Source organism: Lycium barbarum, chromosome 12 (genome assembly GCF_019175385.1).
Source record: "Lycium barbarum isolate Lr01 chromosome 12, ASM1917538v2, whole genome shotgun sequence".
Classification (NCBI taxonomy): domain Eukaryota; kingdom Viridiplantae; phylum Streptophyta; class Magnoliopsida; order Solanales; family Solanaceae; genus Lycium; species Lycium barbarum.
Genome location: NC_083348.1, coordinates 83,419,513 through 83,438,627, shown reverse-complemented (window position 1 = coordinate 83,438,627; position 19,115 = coordinate 83,419,513). Strand labels below are relative to the sequence as shown.

At 33.6% G+C, this 19,115-nt stretch overlaps 2 protein-coding genes across 6 annotated transcripts; both read right to left on the bottom strand.

Moving 5' to 3' along the window:
- Positions 1–957: 957 nt before the first annotated feature.
- On the bottom strand, positions 958–7,764 carry LOC132624558 (MLO-like protein 12). The gene is made up of 13 exons (XM_060339320.1): positions 7,335–7,764; positions 6,685–6,742; positions 6,442–6,596; positions 6,229–6,345; positions 5,613–5,699; positions 4,127–4,215; positions 3,970–4,019; positions 3,389–3,429; positions 3,114–3,281; positions 2,723–2,737; positions 2,574–2,609; positions 1,551–1,679; positions 958–1,444 (listed from the first exon to the last, which is right to left on the bottom strand). The coding sequence occupies exons 1-13, from the start codon at positions 7,461–7,463 to the stop codon at positions 1,118–1,120; spliced, it is 1,401 nt and encodes a 466-aa protein (XP_060195303.1). The 5' UTR covers positions 7,464–7,764; the 3' UTR covers positions 958–1,117.
- Positions 7,765–8,928: 1,164 nt separating this feature from the next.
- Positions 8,929–15,642, bottom strand: LOC132621226 (auxin response factor 3). Of its 5 annotated transcripts, none has more exons than XR_009575456.1 (12): positions 15,344–15,640; positions 14,938–15,247; positions 14,724–14,780; positions 14,145–14,327; positions 13,933–14,017; positions 13,750–13,840; positions 13,511–13,675; positions 12,582–12,701; positions 12,398–12,473; positions 10,986–11,148; positions 9,650–10,839; positions 8,929–9,293 (listed from the first exon to the last, which is right to left on the bottom strand). XR_009575456.1 is itself a non-coding variant. In XM_060335408.1 (12 exons), exons 2-12 carry the CDS (start codon positions 15,229–15,231, stop codon positions 9,267–9,269), a joined length of 2,190 nt encoding a protein of 729 aa, XP_060191391.1. In that variant the 5' UTR covers positions 15,232–15,247; positions 15,344–15,642; the 3' UTR covers positions 8,929–9,266. The 5 variants fall into 5 exon arrangements, 2 of the variants coding, with proteins under 2 accessions (XP_060191391.1, XP_060191390.1); XR_009575457.1 differs by having other exon boundaries at positions 9,660–10,839; XR_009575458.1 differs by having other exon boundaries at positions 14,145–14,324; positions 15,344–15,639.
- Between the last annotated feature and the right edge of the window lie 3,473 nt (positions 15,643–19,115).

Below are 19,115 nucleotides of genomic sequence, written 5' to 3'. Positions count from 1 at the left end.
GGGGAATATGGAAACAGACTCGTCAGACTCAGAAGCAGAAGAATTAATCAATGAAATTGGATTAGAAAATCTAGATTTAGAAGCAATAGATAATTTAGCAAATATAGTGGAAGACTGTAACCACGAGTTCGAACGAAATAGGATTGGATAGTAATGCATGTTTCTTTTGTAAATGGTATCCTAGTAGAGACAAAAGAGCTAAATGTAAAAATTGCTATATAGAAGGATGTACAATGTGTATAGAAAAAGAATTTAAGACAAAAATAAATAGAGAGGAAACTTATAAGAAAATTGAAGACCCTACCCTTAATCTAAGAATAATAACATTAGAAACAAGAATAAATGAATTCATGTAGTTATAATTAATTTTCTGTCTATCTCCCAAATTATTATTATTATTATTATTATTATTATTTTTATTTTATTACAGATATGACAGAATACCTGATTTTGGGGATATTCCCATTCTTCATAGACTTCTTTTAACGTGTTATATATGTAATAAACAGTGTTGTTTTTGTAGAATATGATGTGTTTATCTCTTAAATGATGGATAAATGAAAATAAAGACTAAAAGATATGACAGAATCCCTGATTTTGGGGATATTCCCATTCTTCATAGACTTCTTTTAATGTGTTATATATGTAATAAATAGTGTTGTTTTTGTAGAATATGAAAAGTTCTGCTATTTATGTTCTTATTTATGGTATCGTGACTTCTCGCGTAATTTTCCACAAAACAATGACGTATATATAATAGTGTGGGCTAGTCATTTTCGGCCCAGTAACTGAAAAATAACTATTGTCGTGGAGTTTCAAAATTTATAGATGAAATTTCATGATAATATTTTGAAATTTCACTGTAGAACTACATTACAATAACTATTTTACGACATTTTTTTTTTCATTACAATAACTATTTTACTACTAAAAAGTGAAATCTATACCCTCGTTTAATCGCACATATCTAAATTTTCATCTTCCTCAATAATTTTCAAATGTAATGCCCTGAAGAACTACATTTCAAATTAAAAATGCATACAAGTAATAAAACCGAACACATTGACTGTAGATCCTAAGTTCGCCTATGTCCATCTCTCGAAAAAATACCAATAATCTAGTGTTGTTCGCTAAATTTACTTGACTGAAAACCATTAAAAGATCCTAGCTTTCTGTGCTGCTGAAGTTGTCTCTCAGCTACAATGTCTTCATCATTTACAGTTTCGGTTAATGCGGAACCATCCAGAGAAGTTCTAAAAGATGGTGAAATATCTAAAGACAATGAATTATCAGGACTACCAAACAATGATGGAGAAACATCCAAAGAATGTTGTGTCAAGTAATTGTTCCTTATAGCCAACTTCTTCTTTGCTTTTGCTTGCCATCTTCTTAGCCCTCTTATCATTCCATCAGTCAAAACACTATTTGTTATTTTGGTTCCCATCTGTTGGCAAAAGAAAAAAAGAAAGTATATACAATTAAATCGAATTTTAGCTTGAATTAATATTAAAATTTAGTAATAGAGGGGATTAGTTTATTGGTGTGCGAACCTGAGTGACGAGAGCATATAAAGGTAATGTGACATATCCACAGAGGAAATAAACCAACACTCCCATGACAAGCCTTGTGGCAATGTCTACTGTTTTTCGGTGGAAGCAAGAATTTAGCCCATATTTGTACTGGTCAAAATAACAACCAAAAACAAATTAGTTAAGATGTTCTTAATTAAGAATCCCAAAGGGGAAAAAATAGAGAAATTTCAGCTGTATTGTGGTTCGAAATCGTGGAATCTGATTGTAAAGGAGCTTCATTGGTTAATGATTACCGTTAAAGAAATATAATGTCTCACACTAGGTGTATTACATTTTAAAGTTTAGTGCCTTCAAATTTTTTGTTGGATACATATTCAAACTATTTCTCTCGAGCTTTGATCTAATATACTTGTCTCTCATAAGTTCGATCTTCATTATTCATTCTATGAATCCTTGTTACACGTGTTAGAGTATTAATTATACATAATATAATGTCTCACATCAAACCTATAAAGGTTGTCATCCATCTGTATAGATATTCAGTACTCTATTAAGGGTATCACTTTCTTCTGATTTCGAGACTCATGACTAACACACCTCATACAAAATTAAAAAGGTTGCAATGGAAAATAATTCCAGTGCATAAGAGGACATGTAGCGAACTAGTAAAAATTACTCTATTCATTTTACTTTAAGTGTCTTTTTAGCTTTAAAAAGTATGATCAAAATAATTCTCGTTATGAAAAATCAAGACAGAATTGATTAACTTCTTCCAATTTTACGCTTGCTATTAAAAGGGTAAAAAGTAATTAATTAAACACATTTTTAAATAGTATCGACACTTCTCAATAAGATATAAATGAGGTAACCTGGTAAGTGTAATTCTACCTTGTACTTAATGTTTTCTTAATGGATGTATTTTAAAAACATTAAAAAGACACTTAGAAATGGGAAAAAAGGGAGTAAAAGATTTGTCATGAGATAGTATTAAAAAATCTAACAATTCTGCTATAAATCATTCAAATGCTTCAAGGAGCATACCGTGGTCCATGTAAAGAATGCCAACTGAAACGAGTTCTGCAGTTTTCCCCAAAAAACAACAGATTGAGGATGAATAAGTTTTAAGATTTCTATTGAAGCAGAAAAGTTATGACAACTAAAAAATAAAAAAGAAGGATAAAATAAAGTACCTGAAAGAGGATGATCTAGCCTGTTTGGCCAAGCTTATTTTCCCCCCAAAAGTACTTATTTTTTCAATAAGTACTTATTTGAAAAAAAGTGAGGTGTTTGGTCAAGCTTTTGGGAGAAAATAAGTGCTTCTGGAGAGTAGCAGAAGCAGTTTTTTAGAAGCTAAAAAAAATAGCTTTTGCCCAAAAGCACTTTTTTGAAAAGTATTTTTGAAATAAATACACATAGAAACACTTTTTAAAAGCTTGGCCAAACATTAATTGTTGTTCAAAAGTGTTTTTTAAATTAATTGGCCAAACACAAACTACTTTTAGCCAAAACTACTTTTTTTAAAAGTACTTTTAAAAAAAAAAAACTTTTTAAAATAAGCTGATTTTAGAAGTTTGGCCAAACAGGCCAGAAGTGCATGAGATGGAGAAGCAATTTGGGTTTCCCAAACCAAAAGAATTGATCATCAGGTCTAGCCATTAAGTTTCCTCTAACAACACTTGACTTATAATTGCTGTCTAAGCACATTTTTGTGATAATGCCCTGTAGCTTTGTTCCTACCAGCAGCAACATCTGTTATGTTTCAAAGAAAAAGGTGTTTTGTTGGCGAACTTCCTCTAGTTATTCATCATTTTAAATTATAGGCCTTTTCTGTTTTTCTGTGAATTAAATTTGCTTACCACTAAAGGAATGAAAGGAAGCCAATAGGTGCTGTGGAACACTGCAAAAATAAACAAACGAATAAATTTGCTGACAATTTCGTCACGTGAGTTGATAGATGTTATTGTTTGCATTCGGATTATTATATGGTGATATGAAAAAGGGAAGGACAATTCTATATAAGTTAAATAGATACTCCAATTAACACAGCCCACCCACGCCCCCACCCACCCTACCCCGTAACCCAGGTGTATTATTTTGTACTCCGTTCAGAATTAATATAAGAATGTTCAACTATATTTTCTTATGAGTTATGACGGTTCGGCCACCTTGCGCGGAACTCGGTTGTTTCATTGGATACTTCCTATCTCCTACCAGCAAAAGTATTGCCTATATCTTCCACCCAAGGCTTAAGCAAATAAGAAGAAATCACATGGTATTTATGTTAGCTTAAAAAACTTTAATTTGATCATTTCTGTTTCTAGTTTCTACGTTATCGTAATATAGGATAATCGACAAAATAAAATTTTGTTAGTCGATCGATTATGCAGTATGAGTCTACAAGAATCAAACATATATAATGTAGTTCAACAACTGTTACCATATGCATTGAAGAATATGAAGAGTACTGAGAATGTCCAAATCCACGGGCTGCATGAACAAAGAAGAGCAAAATTATATTATCAGAAGTCATACGCCGTGAGTTTAAATCAAATGGTATGAATAAATGCACTATTCCACTTAATACATATGGTTACCTAATTCCCACCACCACTTTAAAATCTTTATCTAAAGCTCTTCTTATATACTTCTGGAAATCAAACTCTGTTCCTTCAGCAAAATGTGCCTAATAAAATAAAGAGGAGTAAGTATGTGCCCTGAACACAATATTAATTTAAAAAAATTATAATTCATTAATGTGTAACTTTAAATTTCAAAGATTTTAAGATTCTTACCATTATGAATCCATGCCGGAGAATTGGGTGTAATTACACCCTGTAATTACAGGGTTACTTTTTAGTTTGTTTATTTTTTTACTTTAATTTATTTTTATTTTTAATTTATTTTATTTCTATTATTTTAAATTTTTTTGATTTTTAATATTTTTTTATTTCTATTATTTTTATTTCTTTTTTTTTTTACTTTTTTATTATTTTTATTTTTTAAAATGTATTTTTATTTTTATATTATTTATTTTTCATTTTCTTTCTTTTCATTCCCAACCTTTACTTCTTGTGATTCCATATAATTACTCGTATTTTTTTATTTTTTTATTTTATTCATTTAGCATAACCGTGTTATTATTCTAATAGTTGAAACTACACCTCTTAATATTGGAAAGAATGAGTTATTAACAAACTTGACATATAACGGGTGACGTTATTAAAGTAGAATTTCATTGTGAATGGGGTTATAGACTTATATTTTTCCTTTCTTTTGAATTATTTACTTAAGTTACGTTGGAACTTACTTATGTAATGTTGGAATTTGACATAAGAGTATTATGTTGAACTTTTTCTTTTGGATTTTGAATTTAGGTTATATTTTCAATTTTAAGTTATTTACTTTCACATTGCATGTTGTTTATTTTTCACTTACATTTGATGAATTTTTTGTGTCAAACATTTGAATAATGTTATGGCATTATATTTATTAATATTTATTTTTTTGTCAAACATCCAATCCATGACGTTCTCACAAAAAAAGTCTTCTTTTAAGTTTTATAATTAATTAAAATTAAATATTAATTTGAAAAATATATATCAATTATTTTTGTTACAATATTAGTTACAAATATATGATTATTAATTAATATATTTTCAAGAAACAATGTGTTATTAAATAACTAATTTAATATCATTTATAAAGGCAATATATTTTAAATATTAATTTTAAATTTTTTATAATTAAATTTTATTTTTAAATTAAACTGACTGTGTAATTACACTTGTGCAACCAAACAGCACGCTTGTAATTACACTGTAATTACGTTATGACAAACAAACAAGTCGTTGTAATTACACTACTGTGTAATTACTAGGCTGTGTAATTACTACCCTAGTAATTACACCAATTCCAATTACCAGGTGACTTCCCAAACAGGCCCTTATAGATATTTCGTGAAACGTTTTTCATATTAAGCCTACTGTGGGACATAATAATTGATCATACGATGATGTGTATAATTGAGTCTAGAAATTAATGTCCCCACAGAATATAGACTTTTAGGTACTAATGAAAGACGCGACATGAATTATGTAACAGCTTACCATATGAAAATTGATAATCTAAGGTTCTTGTTTCTGCCTCCCAAAGTTTCCATCTTCTCATCTGACCATTTACCAAAAACAGTATTAAGGAATAATAACATGATTAAACATACATATGTCCAATTCTAGCTAAGCCATATCTATATAGTTGGGAAATTTCCTAGAAGAGGGAAAACCATAATAAGAAGTTATAGAAATAATAATGTTCACAGAAGACTTCTATTTCAATTTCCGTACTTTGTTGTCTTGGTTTGAAAGATATTTGAAGTTGATCGCTCAAATGATCATCCAATTAGTGGAAATTGTATAATATAGTTATGTTTCTTCATTTTCTAAACCAAAAAAAAATAAAAAGTCACTTTATTATTAATATATATTGAGCTACAAAGTCACTTCATGCAATGACAAAGTGACTTTCCAATATTTGAATGATCGCCTGAGTAATCATCTAGTGACAAGTGGTGAAACGAGCAAATCATGTAATCAAATAATTGTGGTCATAATGAAACACTAATCAGGAAATTAATAGTACTTACTATTTTAAGAAGAACAAAAGAAGCTGTCAAAGAGTCAAGAGGTTAACTAATTACCTTAAGCGTTCCAAGACTGAAGGTGAGGAAACAAGAAAGAATATGGAAGAAAGCCAGAGCAAATATTAAGAGCTGGAGCTGCTGGACACCTGCTTCAGACATCAAAGATTTCTTTCCCTGAACATAAGATTCTGACACATTAAAATTTCACTTGCAACTAAAATCTATCTACTTATATAGAATCTGTCTGTTTCCTTTTACCGAAAAAAATACCTGTTGTTCACATTTTGGTTCCTCCTGCTCATCATCAATTGTCAAGCTTTGGCAAGGAAGAAAAGTATCAGCAGCACCTTTAGGGATACAAATTTTGGCAATAGGCTTTTGGAGAACAGTCAGCAACAAGGAGATGAATCCCAAAAGCATCAACTCTTCAAACACCAGTGTTTACGTACAAAGTCAAGCAACAATTCTAGCTAAAACCAATAATATATTTATTCAGATGTTCTCATTAATTACCTGATTTGACGTTGTCTATAGCTTGAATCAAAGACTTCCTCCTCTTCTTGTTGAAGTACTACAGGAATGAATGCATAACCAAATGAATCAAACATAGAAGCAATATGGATTATAAATTCAGCATTGCAAGTTAGTAATTGTTGTTGCTGTTTCCTAAACAGCAATATAGTAAGAGTTGTTGTCGTGTGACTAGAACGTCACAAATTCAAGACGTGAAAACACTCTTACAGAAATATAGGGTAAGACTATGTACAATCACTACACCAAAAGAGACTTTTAGTGGCAATATATTTTCCTTTTAGCGGCAATATATTTTCCTTTTAGCGGCAATAGTTATTGCTACAAAAACATTTACCAACAATTGGTTAATGTCATTAGATCCAAGGTCGCTAAAGCCTTTAGTGGCATTTATTGTTAGGGCTAAAGTTTGGTATTGCCGGTAATAATTGATTCTAGACTATAATTAGCGATAATTAAGTTATTGCCGCTAAAAGCATATTTTGTTGTAGTGAATAGACCAATGTAGTCTGGTCCTTACCTGCATAATGAAAGCTTAGCACACCGAGCTGCCCTATTATTTTTTGCTTCGTAAAGGGCAGACCGAATTTATTGTATTTGCTATGAATATAGCCATAGCTAGTAAGACATACCTTAGCTAAGACATGAAGGGCATGTTCAATAAGAATGGAAATAGTAATCAAAATGAAACACACAACAGCAACAGCCCATGTTGGTGTTGTCTCCAAAGTTATGGCACTACTGCTGTTTGAACTTGCCATATCTGTCTGATCTTCCCAAGATAAATCTCTTTGTTTAAGAATTAATGAAAGAGAGAAGGACACAGACTGGACTAAGTTGGAATGCACATATATATAAAATTAAAAGATATGGAGAGAAGAGTCAGGATTTCTCAGTATTATTATAGCCAAAGTTGAAAAAAGGTTAGGTTGGTCAAAAGATGTAAGCCAAATCTCTACGAAGGCCATGACGTGGTTGAGAACTGTTGCAATTCAAAGAGTTTACTGAAGAAAACAAGAAAAAATAGCAAGCTACTAAGAAAAGAAAACTAGGGCGAAGCTGTAGAATTCTTCAATATCAGAAACAATAAAGGATTACGGCATATATCTCTTCCCTGCTACCTAAAAGACAAAATAGCATAACTAACTTCTATGGACCAAAAGTGCTAATTGATAACTATCAACTAGCTCAGTGTAAATACTGAACTTACTAATAAACTATACTGGGGACTTAACTAAACAAATCATAAACTTTATTCCAAGCCCTGTTCTAACTAACATAACTGTTAAGTACTCCTTAACAGCTTGAGGTACTATTCTCCAAGACAACCATTTCTGCAATTTGCATCAATAACTACTAAAATATTTTTGGTCTCGTTATCTGTAACATGGACGTGCACATCAAGAGGCTAAATTTACTTGACAGTGGCCTTCTAGCAAAGATTAAAGAATACCGACTTGTCAACTTTTGATGGCCTTTTATGGGATCCCAAGAGGAAATCTCGTTTTGTACTCAAACAAACATAATAAGTACGTAATAGTAACATGCTTAGAATGATGATATTAAGTTCTTCCCCTATAATTGATCTCTACGTTTAAGCTTTGGAAGGACATCACAGATGCAATGTAAGTAAACAGATTTTGTTCTTTGAAAATTATTCGTCTGTGAATTGTGATAACTGATCCAATAATGAATACATTGCTGATTATTTGTCTCTGGTTTCAAGTTGATGTTAGCATATTAGATTGAATTAAGTGTGTGAACGAAAACATTTAATTAAAGGAGCTTTAATTCATCAAAACAAAAATGGAAATAAGAAATCATGAAAGAAAAAGCTGATAATCTTCAACTGTTACCATAATAGCAAATCTCAATTAATGATCAGTCATGAAGGAAGAGCTCGCTGAAAATAGGCCGTCTATGGTCAGATATTTTGTGCCACACGAAATTTACGTATCAAAGTTCAGATGAAAGATTAGGAATGTACTATCTCCCAGCTCTATGTAACCATCAATCAAACAAGCAAGAAAGGCAATGCACAAACTACCATGATGGACATGTTGGAGCACGGAGTTAAACTATAAGAAGAATTCCAGACACTGAAAATTGATCGAGGAGGGAGCATTTACTCTAACAAAATCTTCAAAAATATCCTTCAGCGTAAGACTTATATTCTGTGGGATTTATTTGTTTTCAAAAGTATGGACAGTAGAGGACATCCAAAGAGAATGATAATCAGAAACGATAATTTAGGAATGCAAGATAAACAAATAAACAAATAGGAAACCATATTCAGCCTGTTGAATTACAGGACTATACACAATTCCTTAAAAATTAAAATATTGTGTTCTGAAACAAGAACTGCTACAACAAGCTTTCCATCTTCATACGAGCTTGTGTTAGTTCACAGCAAAGCTAGAGAAGGTAAAGATATAAATACAAAAGTTATCTCAAACCTAAAAGAAACACCACTAGGTAATTTCAAGCAGAGTGCAATTATCATACAGACAGACATCTTGATGCAGCAACACACCCTCCAATTGTTACATCATAGTACATCAACATCACAGGAACATACACGCCAAATGTTCCTGCAAAGTGGAACCAGCCAAAAAATCATGTTCATACTATGTTATCAAAAGCGAAATAAAGGAACTGAACCAAATGATTGCTAAAGAGTACTGGAAAACAACAAGGCCACAGCCCTGGGACAAACCAAACTAGGTCTTGGTACATTGCACCAAGTAACTGAGAAAATATCTGACCCGAATATCATTAAACAGTTGATAATCCTGTGGAATTTCTAGAGTAAACTTTGATTTAACTTCAGACCATCTAAGGCTATGCTCCCCCATTTGACAAAGTTTATTCTTTATTGAAACTTTCATGATATTATGCAAGTTAACCTATGAAAGCAGACAGCAAAATATGTAGTGCAAACACTTACAAGCACATACTTTCCTCAACAATATCAATCTTCATTGTTTTCCTTGCAACAAAAACTCTCAATTCACATCTCTGGATAAGCCTTCTACTGGTAACTAAGTGCTTACGCATGGCCAAAAGATTACAGGCCAACTAAACTCTAAGAATCAATAATGATGCGCACACATTCTTCAGTCTACATATGCTAGCACGACATCACAACAAACACATGCTACAGAGCAATATCAAGAAGCACATCTCTTGCTGCATAGAGGTCATTTACTTTAGTAAAATTTGTTCCCGCAACATTAGTCATCAATGGTGGCCCTGGCTGCAACTTTCCATCATTGGAAGGGAGAAATGTCCTTTCTAGATCATGTGAATATACATCTTCAGCGGGATTCTCCGCTCTAGTTGCACTTAGTTTACTGTCGGTCAAGGGGAATCCAAAGATCCTGCAACTGGTTTTACACATGGATACTAAATTCTGATTGCCTTTGAATGACGACTGTGTCCCAAGAGAAAGATATGAAATTCCTGTTTGCTTTTGCTCCTTTAAGAAACCAAAAGAACTGATTTCTTGAGTACCTTCCTTCCTACTGATGTCCTCAGTATGTGAGCCAGATGCGAGCTGCCTACTACAGCTCTCAGACATATCTAAAGAAGCCCGGGTGCCAGTCTCAAGCCTCCCATGTTTATGATTGAACATACCCTGGTACTTTGAAGCTGGAGCGCTTGGATGCTGAAAAGTGAGTACAGAAGCTGGTGATGATGCTGGGACAAGAGTACTTGGATTGTAGTGAGTGCGATTACCCTGATTTGGAGCGGACCACCTGTTTCCATGGCTTGGAACCTGAATACCGACGAAAATACCACTTCTACTTTTCTCATGCATCTGGCTACCAGCTGGACCTTTCCCATAAGGAGGGTTTGAAAAAATTTCTTGACCTTGCAAGACCTTATTAAATCGAAGAGATTCACTAAAGCCAATGCTTTCATGGGACTTGTCATTGTCCCCAAGCAGCGGTCTGATGCTGTTTCCCATTCTAGATGTCCCAGAACTAGGAAAACCAGGAAAGCATCTTAACCCCCCTGGACGAGGACTCTGAGCATCAAGTCCACCATAAGGAGCATGCATCCCCAAAATTTCTTGACCTTGCAAGACCTTCTGGAACCTAGAAGATTCCCCAAAGTCTGATACTGCAATTCCATCTGCAAGAAGTAAGGGTAAAGACTACTTATTACCATTCGGAAGCATCATACTACTAGATTCAAGTGGGAATGAGATGTGGTTGTGCGTCTCTACATGCATATTTGTTGTGTTTGCATGTGCATGTGAGAGAGAAAGAGAGGGAAACCTCTAGGAATTGGAAAATCTGCCTTTGAAATTGGAAAGCCAACCCTGGTCCTCTTTGCAGAAGGCATCACCAAGCTGCTGGATACAGGAGCTGAACCAGATGGCTCAATCTCCCATGGAGAAACCCTATTATGTCTAGAAACATCAAGATCATCCCATCTGACCTGAAATAACCATTCAGTTAGACATTTAGTGAGCAAACAACAATATTTCCAGAAACATGACAAAAAGAAGCAAGCACATTTTAACCACAGTTTAAAATGTCCAACTAATTCAACACTATGGATGTTTCATTAGCCAACTTAAGAAGGACGATGAGAGCTAGAACAAACTGCCACATTGCATTCCCAGGGGAGAAATATACACATGCAAAGGAACCTCCATAATTTAATGTGAATTTACTTAGAAGTGTTCAAAAACATAGTACTAAAAGCACTATCAGAAGTAATTTCCAATGTTGAGATACTTCTGCATGAACTTCCGTAGTTGTAATTATATTACCAAAAGAAAATGAAAACTCTAAAAATCAACAGATATTTTGTGTTTTACTGTTTGCACGAATATATACTAAGTGTGGCAGCTCTAGAAAGGTTTCTGACTTATTTGTTATCATTCCACCAAACCCTTTATATGGCAAGAGAATAATTATGTTGAAAGAGTTGCAAACGCTAGTGAAAATATTACACAATTTTGGAAGCTATGTCAATTAACATGTCTAATCTCCAGACATTCACAGCAAATACCAGAGTTATATAAAAGACCTTTCCTTCATTTATTATAATTATTATGACTGCGATAAATGAAAGTATTCGTTGATCATATACCAAGATGGTGTCAGCTGTTTCATTTATTCTTTAGGTGTAAAGAGAAAATTACTGTGATAACACAATAAATGACAAGGATTGAGCCATTCAGGTACTGTCTACATAGTTTTGACACCGTTCTTGATATATCCCCAAAAAAATTAATAAAAAGATCCTAGAGTCGGCAGAAAAATTAACAATAAGATAAGCATGTCATCAAATTAAAGAATGAACTGCAGATGTTGCCTTTTGGGATATTATTTTTCCTTTACACTGAATGTTCTTAACCAGGGCAGCCTAGAATACAATTGTTTCCCTTTTCCTGATACAGTTCAAAGAACCACGTATGCGGACTATTTTTGTTTCTATTTATAGCCTTATCGATATGTGAATAAGCAGATACTAGGTTACATGAGCAGGGTGCCTATTCGTTACAATGGAGACATGGTATGCCAAACAGAGTATCAGCCCCCACACCTACGACCTTTTAACCTAAGTGAGGAAAGAACTTCCTCCTATAATTTCGATTAATTAACCATTGTTAAAGTGGAGTATCTAGGTTAAGCATTATGCCATCAGAATACAAGAAGTGCATGACATTGTAGCATACCAATAGGCACCTCCATTTCGAACCAGGCCATCGAACTGGATCTACATCGCTGACTCCAACAACAAGTCCGGTGAACCTGATACATATCGAACAGATATTGAAATACCATGTTTTGAACACTGAAAGTGTAATCAACCTCCTCCTTATCCAAGCGCACATAAAAAGAATTAAAGCATAGACTAACCTTTGCTCAGCTGCCTCTTCTGTTTCAACACGCATCTTAAACCTCATTCCAGCTGAAAAGGGATGTGCAAGAGTCTTTGAAAATTTGTGGTAAGGTACAATGAAGTCAGATGAGCTACCCCTGAATAAAAAGATTCACAGGTTCTAAGCGTAAATAGACAGGGACAGACAAGTAGATTCTAGGATAGAAAATAATCATTTACAAAATAGACCAAAGTAAACATACTTTATTCAGAAATCAAAACAATCTACTATTTAAATTGAGTGCTGTGTCTGCTTTACAGTACTCAAAACTACAGCATTAAATAGTTCAATCTTTTTTGACAGGTATAAACGGCTCAATCTTTAGTGTTGTGTTAACAGAAATCTTTTGTAAATCGGCCAACTAAGACACTGATTTAAATTTACAGAAACTTTCATTGATACAGATGTAAACGAGCAGAACCAAGTGGACACAAATGCAGCAGATAAACTCCCAGTCCCCACAGCTAAGTGATAGCAGTACAGCTTTTTCATCATACAACATTGAGTCTGTATATGGTACACTCTACTATTACCCTCAACTCATTTGTTTCCGGATGAAAACCTAGAAATGCGTTGCTCACTAGCTGCACTCTAGCTCACTAAACAAAGAAATATTCATGGTACGAAAGGAAAAGTAGAGGGAAGACGAGTAAAAGAGGAAATCTTTGAAGAGAAGAAACCAATAAAAAAAAAAATCCCTCATTAAACAGATCCACGTGCAGCGCTTTAACTCAATTCCAGTCAGTTGTTCAACATTTGAAAATCAAGCTTCGATTTTGCAGTAACTACTTATTTACACAAGCAGCTGAAAGGAAGTCATCACATGCATACTGAAAATTAATATAACTTCTGAAATAAGATAGTATTGGAATAACATTGCAGGATCTTTTTTCAGAGATTGATTACCTTGGGTTATAAGAAATGTTGAAGGCATTTCTGCTAGATATGGCATTAACCGCATCTACAATACCAGTGACATTCAACAGCTGGCTATAGGGAGCCAGATAATTTGAACATGTTTTGGCTTGGGCAGCTCGTCTCACTCCTAGCCTAAGCTCTCCATCACCAGTCCTACACAAATAATGGAAACATGAGAAAGAAAACAACGTAACACAGAACTTACTCACAGATTTAACATTCCACACCTCAAGAAAAGCACAGCATCACCAGAGACAAGCTTCTTCTTGTTTACAAATGCACTCCATCCAGTAGTGAGCAGATGCCGTCGTGGCTGACCTGCAATTTGAATAAGTCAGGTCATTAAGCATCCACCCAGCCCTAACATTTTGTCGATCGATATGTATCCAAAGCATATAAGTTTTCTGTACCCCGATAGATATGCCGAAATTTCCACTCTATACCATGCAGATCTTTGGCTACCAGCTCTTGTGAGGGCCTCTGTTGTCTGTAATCCTGCAGTAATAACAATGTGCTCTTGTAAGTCAGATATCCAAATGGTATAAACTCACACAACTACATCGCAACACTCTCATCTACTATTTACAATTGAAGTTAGCTTATAGCTTAAAGAAAGCTTTACCAAGGGAGGAAAGCAATCTTCTGCCGCCCGGCGAGGGACAGAAAAACCGCCGTGAGTGCTGGTATCCGAAGCAGTGAGAGTCTTGCAGAACATGTGTGGTGTTATTGATTTTCCAGCACCTTCTATTTCCTCCTCTTCAGTATCTGCATCAATGTCTCCATCCCTCCATTTCTGCTCAATCTGCTAATGAGATCAAAATACTACAATGAACTCAATGAAATCAACGAAACAAGAGTTTCAGCACAATTTTATTCATGTTTAACACTAGTCATATATCAATAAATCCTTACTTCATTAACAAGAACTCGCATCCTCCTAAACTCTAAAGAAGAGTGACATAAGTCAAATAATACTCCTACCACCTTCCTAGCCAAAAAACACATATTTCATATTTACCTCATTCTTTTCTTTTTTTCTGCTTAACTAAATCTCCAATTTTGGCTATCAAATAGCAATGCTATAAACAGAGTAAAATTACCCTCACAATGCTTGTAGTAACCAATTTTTTCCCTAAAGGAAGTAAATTTAAGCAGCATGAATAACACAGTCAAATCAGAAAACAATGGAAGCACATAATACCTGATTGTCTGGAACCAGTGAGACTTGTGCATAAACCTCATCAGTCCCCGCATCCGCCTGTAATCACAACCAAATGCCAGGTAACTAAACAAACATTCACAATCTTGTACAATTAACACTCACCAGAAAAATCACACAACCAAATATTTCTACCAATCTGTCCCAAAATTTCAACGATATTTACACTAAGCAGAGGAAAAGTATACTAACTAACCTGTAACTTGACATCAACAACGCGACAGAAAACGTGAGCAGGGAGGTTATATGCTACGGACGGATACTCAGAGAGATGTTCCAAGTGACCTTGTGGTAAGTACACAACAGCACTTCCTTTCTTCGGTAACGAAATCAACGGTCCAGCACACGCATGCCACAGCTCCATACACACCGACGCCGACGCCGCCGGCGTTGTCGACGTCAAATCCGAAGCCGCCGATGACGTCGCCGCCGGTGAATCCAATGACACCGGCGCCACGTCATCGTTATCCACAGTGTTTAGATCAAACATCGTCTTTAATTAAACCCTAATAAGATTACAGAAATTAGACAAATATCTCAAAACTCCTAAACACACACACACACACACACATATATATATATAAACAGAGTAATTAAAGTACCTTTTTGCTAGTTCAACTGCGCACTCACCGCATTGCATAAAGAAGATGACTCTCTTTTCTCTTTCTATCTCTTTGGTCTCTCTCTCTCTCTCTCTCTAAAAAGTGAAATGCTTTTTTCTTTCTACATATATCAAATCACACTTTATGCGAGTGTCTCACAGTAAGTATATATCCAAGTGTATAAATATATATAGATACAGAAAAGCTGTACGTATAGATGAACCTGCAAAATTGCAGCAGCTGCAAAAGAGCAGCGCTGCAACCGCTGGGTATAGGGGGTTGTAATAGTATCACTCTCTATAATTAGATATATCCAAATGTATGGACAGCCTCTAGATACAGTATGATTTGTACGTATACATTTGTATGTATGTATGTAATAAACATAGAGATAGTGACTGGTCACTCTAAAGGGGGGGTGGGTGGTGGGGTTAAAGGAATAGTACAAAAATGACGAGAGGAATGTATAAAAGACTCCCTGTATTTTCGGGGGATGTCTATTGTGTCCCCTTGTTAATCAACAAATCTCTACCATGTCCCTTTTAACATTATTTTAATTTTCTTGGTTCAAAATTATTGACTCTAGATTTCCAGACACAATAATATTTTATTCATTTCTTTTTTGGTTTTAACTAAAAGAAGCAATAATTTTGGTGCTTTTTTTATAGAGTTTTTTCTTTGTTGATTTTAAGGTACTTTAGTTCCATAGGACCATATTTTATTGTGTGATTCATGAAGACAAATAGAATGAGTTATTTCTTCAATACTTAGCAACTTCCTAAGCAGAATGTTCATTGTTGGATGTGCATCTCGTATTAAACTATAAGTATGTTTTTTTAAAAACAAAACACAAAAAAGTATGTTATTCAATATGAGGAAAATGCATGCCGATGAAGTTATTAACTTATGTTGGTCAATAATCTGCTCGAAGCAGATTTGAGATTTTACTGCAGTACATGTAAAGTATGATTGCACCTACTGAACTACTTTTTGTAATAAAGAGTTCAACGTTGTCTGTGTCTATATATCTTGAATCAAATGTACGGCGGACAAGCTGCCTATAATATACAATCATTTTTAAATTGTAAAAGTATAAAAATCTTCTTAACAAAATAATATGAGATAAATAATATTGGCTTGCAAAAGATTTAAAAAGTGGGATCGTCGGGGGCGGATATACCTTGTCCCAAGTGGTATCACGGACATCGCTAGCTTCGTCTAAATATTTTACTATGTAAAGCTAAGATAATAAGTAAAATGAACGTATTGGGTATAAATATTTAAAAAATTGGCACTACTTGCTATTATGAAGTATTCATTTTATTAATTTTTTTCAAATATTAACACCGTCAACGAAAAATCATGCATACACCACTATATTAATTTTAAAAACTTTGCAAAACTAAAATTAAAAGTAAAAAAGATCTATACTTGTGGTGGCTAGAAATCACCTACTATAATATTTTGTTAATTATAAGGCACTTAAATAAAAGTACATGTGTTAGGCTTATAAAGTTGCAAGTTAGGAGAATCGCTTTTATAGTTGTCAATTTGTCTTTGTCTAAATTGTAAACTTTGCTGAAGGAATTAATTAGTATTTCTAGTCCATTCAATAAACGACTTGTCGACCCTAGTTTGGTTACTACAAAATTAATTAGTGGGTGTAGAGTACTCCTAGCTTACTTATTTTCTTGTGAGCTATAATGGCTAACATGTCTCAAGCACAAATTGGGGGGTGGCCTCTATGGTAGGTGTGAATGAAATGCGTGTGTCTAAACTCTCAATTTTAATAGTGCATTAATTACAGTTGTTATTTCTAACTTTTACAGACAATATGTTAAACATTAGATTGATAATTAAAAAGCAAAATTAAGAGATCACTGAGTTCTTGATGATCTCTTCACTTAACTCGTATGGTTATATAAGGGTTTTTAATGGATGATATTATTTTTCTTTTAACTAATTATTCGTTAGATCATTTTTTTTTTACGCTTAATTGAGTTATGTACACTACTTGAAAACAGGAAATTAGCGATGCACAAAATTTTGTAGCTAAACATCAAAAATCCACGCTAATCCCTTTTAGCTACGGATTAGCGATAGCTTTAAGAAAATTCAATTAGCTAGGACCAATTTAGCGACGAATTAACTGCGAATTACCGACAAATCTGTAACTAATTCCACGTTCTCTAGTAGTGAAAGCTAATGAAATATGGCAATGCAGAAAGTGGAGAATAGGGTATTGGAATAATGCAATTATTCGAAAGAAGTGCATGCACTAAATATATCAATTTATCATGATTAAGTAATAAATTAATATAAACCATACACAGTGAAGTTATACAGGTTATATGAAAAATATATGACATTAAGTTATTATTTTGGTGCATGAACCAAGTGCTCTCATGCGCAATACAACAAATACACCAACTTCTTTTTCCTCTTTTCGTTTAAAGTTTTCTTATCACTAATTGCCTTGCTCAAACAACAAATCTAATAATGAAAATGAAACATTTACTCAAAAAGGGTCAAACAAAAGCTAAAAAGGCAATCAAAGTGAATGGTTTGAAAGTTCTTATTGAACTAATTATTTCTATACTAAATAGTGACACAACAAATTGCATGAACCATTAGCATGGTCTAACAAACATAGTTAATACTGCATCAAATTGCCCAAGAAATAAAGGAGGCGTCTAATAGGTAAGTAGAAAGGACCTAGCATAAAAGTGGTCCACATGAATTTTAAATTTGGCAAAAGAATAAGGCAAAAAAGACAATCCCAATTTGATGCTAACTTATTTATGAGTACTAATTATGATAATTACTTATACCAAAAGGGTAGCTGTGTCAACTTGGTCCCTAGTCTGGACAAAGTTGTCTCACAGTAATAGAGAAGGGGAAAAAAAAGGAAAGGCAGTGACTTTTTTTTCAGTGGTCTTTGAATTGAATTGCTAAGAACCCAACACGTATAATAACCTTATAGGGGGGCCACAGCCAGCAAATTGCTGTTTGGCTTTAGTACGCCTGAGAGAAGGATAATACGAACTCGGACATAAAAGGGTTGTAGTTCCGGTTCTATCCTATTTCTGGATAATTTTCTATACCGCCCGCGTTTACGTTGCTGTTCAAATTACTCAAATTTTTTAAAAGTTACTCTACTTATACTTGTAATTACCATCTCAAGTGCATATGTCTTGTAAAAGCTCAATTGTAATGACGGAATTATAATACTTCTATAAATTAAATAATAATAGAATTATTCAGTCGGCATACTTTTATTGATAGATATTTTTATAAGATTAGAAATAGAAATTTTAATCTTAAAATTTTATAGGACTTAAGGAGAAAGACATCTTGGTCTTTTTGATGTTTTATCGCGAAATTAGTAATTTTGAGATTATTATCCTGCATTCAAGTTGTATAAACATGTTATCACAACTATGGTAGATTATCCCTAGTAGTGGTGTAATAAATCCTAGGATTGCTAATTTCAGAATTAAAAAATCAATCAAATACGAAATTATTCCACAAACCCAACGACCCCTCAAGAGGTCATGTAATTCAAATCAGGTTATTCCAAGATTATAATCATGACTATAACAATATATAATTTCACCTTCTATATGGGTTGTATAATCTCATGATTTGATATAATTTTATTCTAGTTTAGCTAATACTCACAACTAAACACTAAATGAATTTAACTCATCTTTTTTGTCATGACTCAAACGCATGACACATATTGTCTTCTTTGTTCAACACATCTCACAGA